This window comes from Apis dorsata, unplaced genomic scaffold (assembly GCF_000469605.1).
Source record: "Apis dorsata unplaced genomic scaffold, Apis dorsata 1.3 scaffold_111, whole genome shotgun sequence".
Taxonomy (NCBI): Eukaryota; Metazoa; Arthropoda; class Insecta; order Hymenoptera; family Apidae; genus Apis; species Apis dorsata.
Genome location: NW_006263406.1, coordinates 133,301 through 136,973, shown reverse-complemented (window position 1 = coordinate 136,973; position 3,673 = coordinate 133,301). Strand labels below are relative to the sequence as shown.

The following is a 3,673-nucleotide window of genomic DNA, read 5'->3' as shown; positions in this document are numbered from 1 at the left end:
ATATATATATATATACGAACTTGTTGTTGTATGAGATGATGCGAAAGTTGCTGTTGCTGTTGAACATGTCTAAGTTCTGAATCAAGAGCACCATTTTGTTGCCCTGGACCTGGACCTGTTGCTGGTGGTTTAGCACTTTCAGTTGCAGAACCCCAAGATCCCGATGACAATAGATCATCAGGTAGATCATTTTCAAGATCAAACATATCTGTGTTTGTTATATAATCTGAGAATAAACATTTTCATTAGTAAAAATATTTTAATATATACATTGCTGTAAAAGATACTAGTTACTACAAAAGTAAAGTGCCTAATCATAGATGCTGCATCATAATATTAAGCATATTTTATCTTGAAATTAAACATTTTCTTTATTTACAGATATATATATATATATAAGATGTATTTATATATTATAAATATATAAAAAAGTTCAACACCATGACTGAAGAATTACTTTTCTAGATAACTAGTTAAAAATATTGTTAGATAATGATATTAAATGTAACATATACCATAGAGACCAAAAAACCATTAGTAAATGATATAAAGATAAGATTCATCACCGTCACCATAGCTTCTATCTAAAGATTTAATAATAAAATTTTCATACTACCACATGTAATATAAATGCATGTTATAAAATATACCTGCATGTAAAGATACATGCACATATATATATATACATGCACAAATTTTTTGACATTTATGTACATATCATATTTTCAATTGTAAGAAATTATATTTGTTCAAATTATACTAACCTACAATGTAAAATATATTTATCATATAAAAATATTTCCTTAACTTACTTACATGATTGACCATACAACAACGGAGAAAAAAGGGGTCAAATGCAAATTTAAAAAAAATATATATATATAAAAAAAAAAAAATAAAACAATATGAATTTCTACACAAACTACATTTAAATATAAAAAACATATACATAAATAAATAAGACATGAGACATACAATGTGTGAGCATAACTTAAAGAAGTTTATATTACAGCAGAATAAAAATTTCTTCACAATAAAGACGTGCTAAACTACAAAAGCAGCAAAGCTACTAATGGCAAACTTTAGAGTAGACAGTCATGCGAAGAAATCATAATCACTCTAAAGAGTATTTACAATTATTATTATAAATGGAATATTTTTTTAATGCTATAACATTAAAAAAAAGTTTCTGAAACTCTTACAATTAATATAAATAGGTTTATTTCAATTATAGTATCAATTACCTATAAATAAATATAAAAACAATTATATACAAAACATTATAGTTACCTACCTAACAACCTAATTTAATTTTATTTTATTAAACATGTAATCACATTTTATTTAAAAAAATTTATACAACAAAACTTAATAGTTTTAATTTGGTATATAAAATTTTAGAGCTCTGTACATGTGTGTCGCATGTCCATATTACATTTATCACACATAAAAGTGTTTAAAGCATAATTTTTTATATTTTCAATATTATATATTAAATTAAAATGTTTTATTTTTTACAATATTCAGAGTGATCCAATTTTTCTCCAGTATCTTATAAAAGAAACAAATTTCTCTCAAATATAAAACAATACATTTGTTACATTTATTTATTCTTATATTCTATTATATAAGTAAACAATGTAATCCTTATGTTTATTAGGTTTTACATATAACAATAATAAAATAATTTTATTGAACCATAGTGACAATATGCCAAAACTATATACATTTTTTGAACAATATAAAAATGTTTTAATCATTTTAGCAGTAAATTATGACAAAAATTGAAAGTAATTAAATGATTTTACAACTTTATGATACTAATAAATGAGATGAATGGACAGACAAACAAATTTTGTAGTGCTAAATTTAATATTTTTGAACTTTTTGCTGGGTTTTGTAATAATATTTACTTCTTTTCTGGATGGTATGGTTGTTCCAATGTGGCTGCAGCTGATGCTGTTGTAGATGTTGTTGTTGTGGCGGGCCCTGCATTTGTTGCATGTTACCACTGCCACCTCCCCCGTAGTTTGTATAAGCATGGTGCATCATTAGAGGCGCCATACCCACTACATATATCACAGTTTTTATTTCAGACTGTAGAAAAACTGTCTATGCTTTCGGGATCACAGCTTTTAAGCAGCAGAAATAGCCTAAATTTTCTTTTTAATAAAGTAATTTAATTAATATAAATAAACCTACATAATAAAGACTATGTCTGCCACTTATTTTGTGTAACCTGACTAAATTTTGTGATTGATACATCAAGTATTTAAGTGGCACAGTCATTACTGATTTAATATGGGATTATATGAAATATTATTATTGAGTTCAGAAACTGTTAAGGTGATCAAGTAGCACTTAAGGAAAATAAGAATCAAGAGATGGTTAGCGCATCAATCATGCCAGCATATCTTTTTTTTAATAATTATTTAAACTTCATGCATTTGCCATGCACTACAAAAATAAAAGAAGAACTAAATTTAATGATGACTAAAAAATTTACAAAATACTATTATTTTGTTTAGGTTAAATTTTAATTAAGAGAAAGAACGTGCAACAAGACAAGAAGTTATAGATTATGTAATACAAACAATTACTTTTTAAACACGGAATACTTTTATGACCTCTGAGCAAAATTTATACACTATATGCAAATTGCCTAACATAATTGTCAAATGATTTTTATAAAATTTTCAAATAAATTATTCAATGAAATAGTATATAAAAAATTATATATTAAGATTGAATTACATAAAAAGATGAAAATTTTGATTAAAATATCATTAATATCAATATTATGATATAATTGAATATTATTAATTCTGAAGTATTATTATTTATTGATTTTTATATAAACAAATTAATTATTAATTAAAATTTTAGAAAATAATTTTACATTATTCAAACACATTAATAACAATACATTAAACAATTGGTAATATTATAATTTCCGCATCGATATTTCTTTCTAACAATTTAGGTTAGTTTATAAACAGTTAACTATCAGTCAAATATAATTCCGATCGTTATACATGATAATAAAAAAAAGAAAATTAAATGATTTTAGGATATGTTGAATACAGGATCCTGTCAAAGGATAACACTTGTAACATAAAATGAAACAATCAGTTATAACCATAGCAGTCGTAAAAGTTCAAAAACGATATAAAAATATTGTGAAAATAGATATTATTTTTTGAATTTATTTTTAAAAAAAACTAAGATTACAGAAAGAAGGTTTTATTTTTTAAGAAAAACCGAAGTATCAATATATAATAACTTTGCTCAAAGGGTTGCACCCGTCAAAAAATTGACAGTGTGCCTTTGATAAACAACGACGAGCATATATTTCTTAATAATAAGAAAGATATGTGCATATATCATGTAATTAAAAACGCCTATGTGCTACTTGCGACGTTTATCCCTGAAGGTTAGTCGCGTAGCAACCCTGACTAATTCAGCAAAGTTTTGCGATGAAATTAAAAAACTTACCTGCGGAATCCGAAGTCCCCTGAAAAGGATCCCCCAGTTTCGGCCGCTTATTCGGCGGGCCGTCCACCAGGTGGTCGGCCATGGTTTCTTTATAGGATTAATTATTTCTTCTTTCAGGCTGTTTACTCCCGGTAGCAAGTACGCGGCGGCGGCGGCAGCAAGTCGGGACGACCGCACG

General features: G+C 26.3%; 1 protein-coding gene across 1 annotated transcript in view; it reads right to left on the bottom strand.

Moving 5' to 3' along the window:
• The window catches only part of LOC102675162 (histone acetyltransferase p300), a 16,024-nt gene that overhangs the window by 11,716 nt on the left and 635 nt on the right, over positions 1–3,673 (bottom strand). Inside the window, exons 2-4 of the mRNA XM_031508888.1 lie at positions 3,496–3,673; positions 1,914–2,069; positions 21–226 (exon numbers count right to left, since the gene is read on the bottom strand). Of these exons, the coding sequence (XP_031364748.1) occupies positions 21–226; positions 1,914–2,069; positions 3,496–3,577 (444 nt within the window). The 5' untranslated portion in view covers positions 3,578–3,673. The remainder of the gene's footprint in view (positions 1–20; positions 227–1,913; positions 2,070–3,495) is intronic.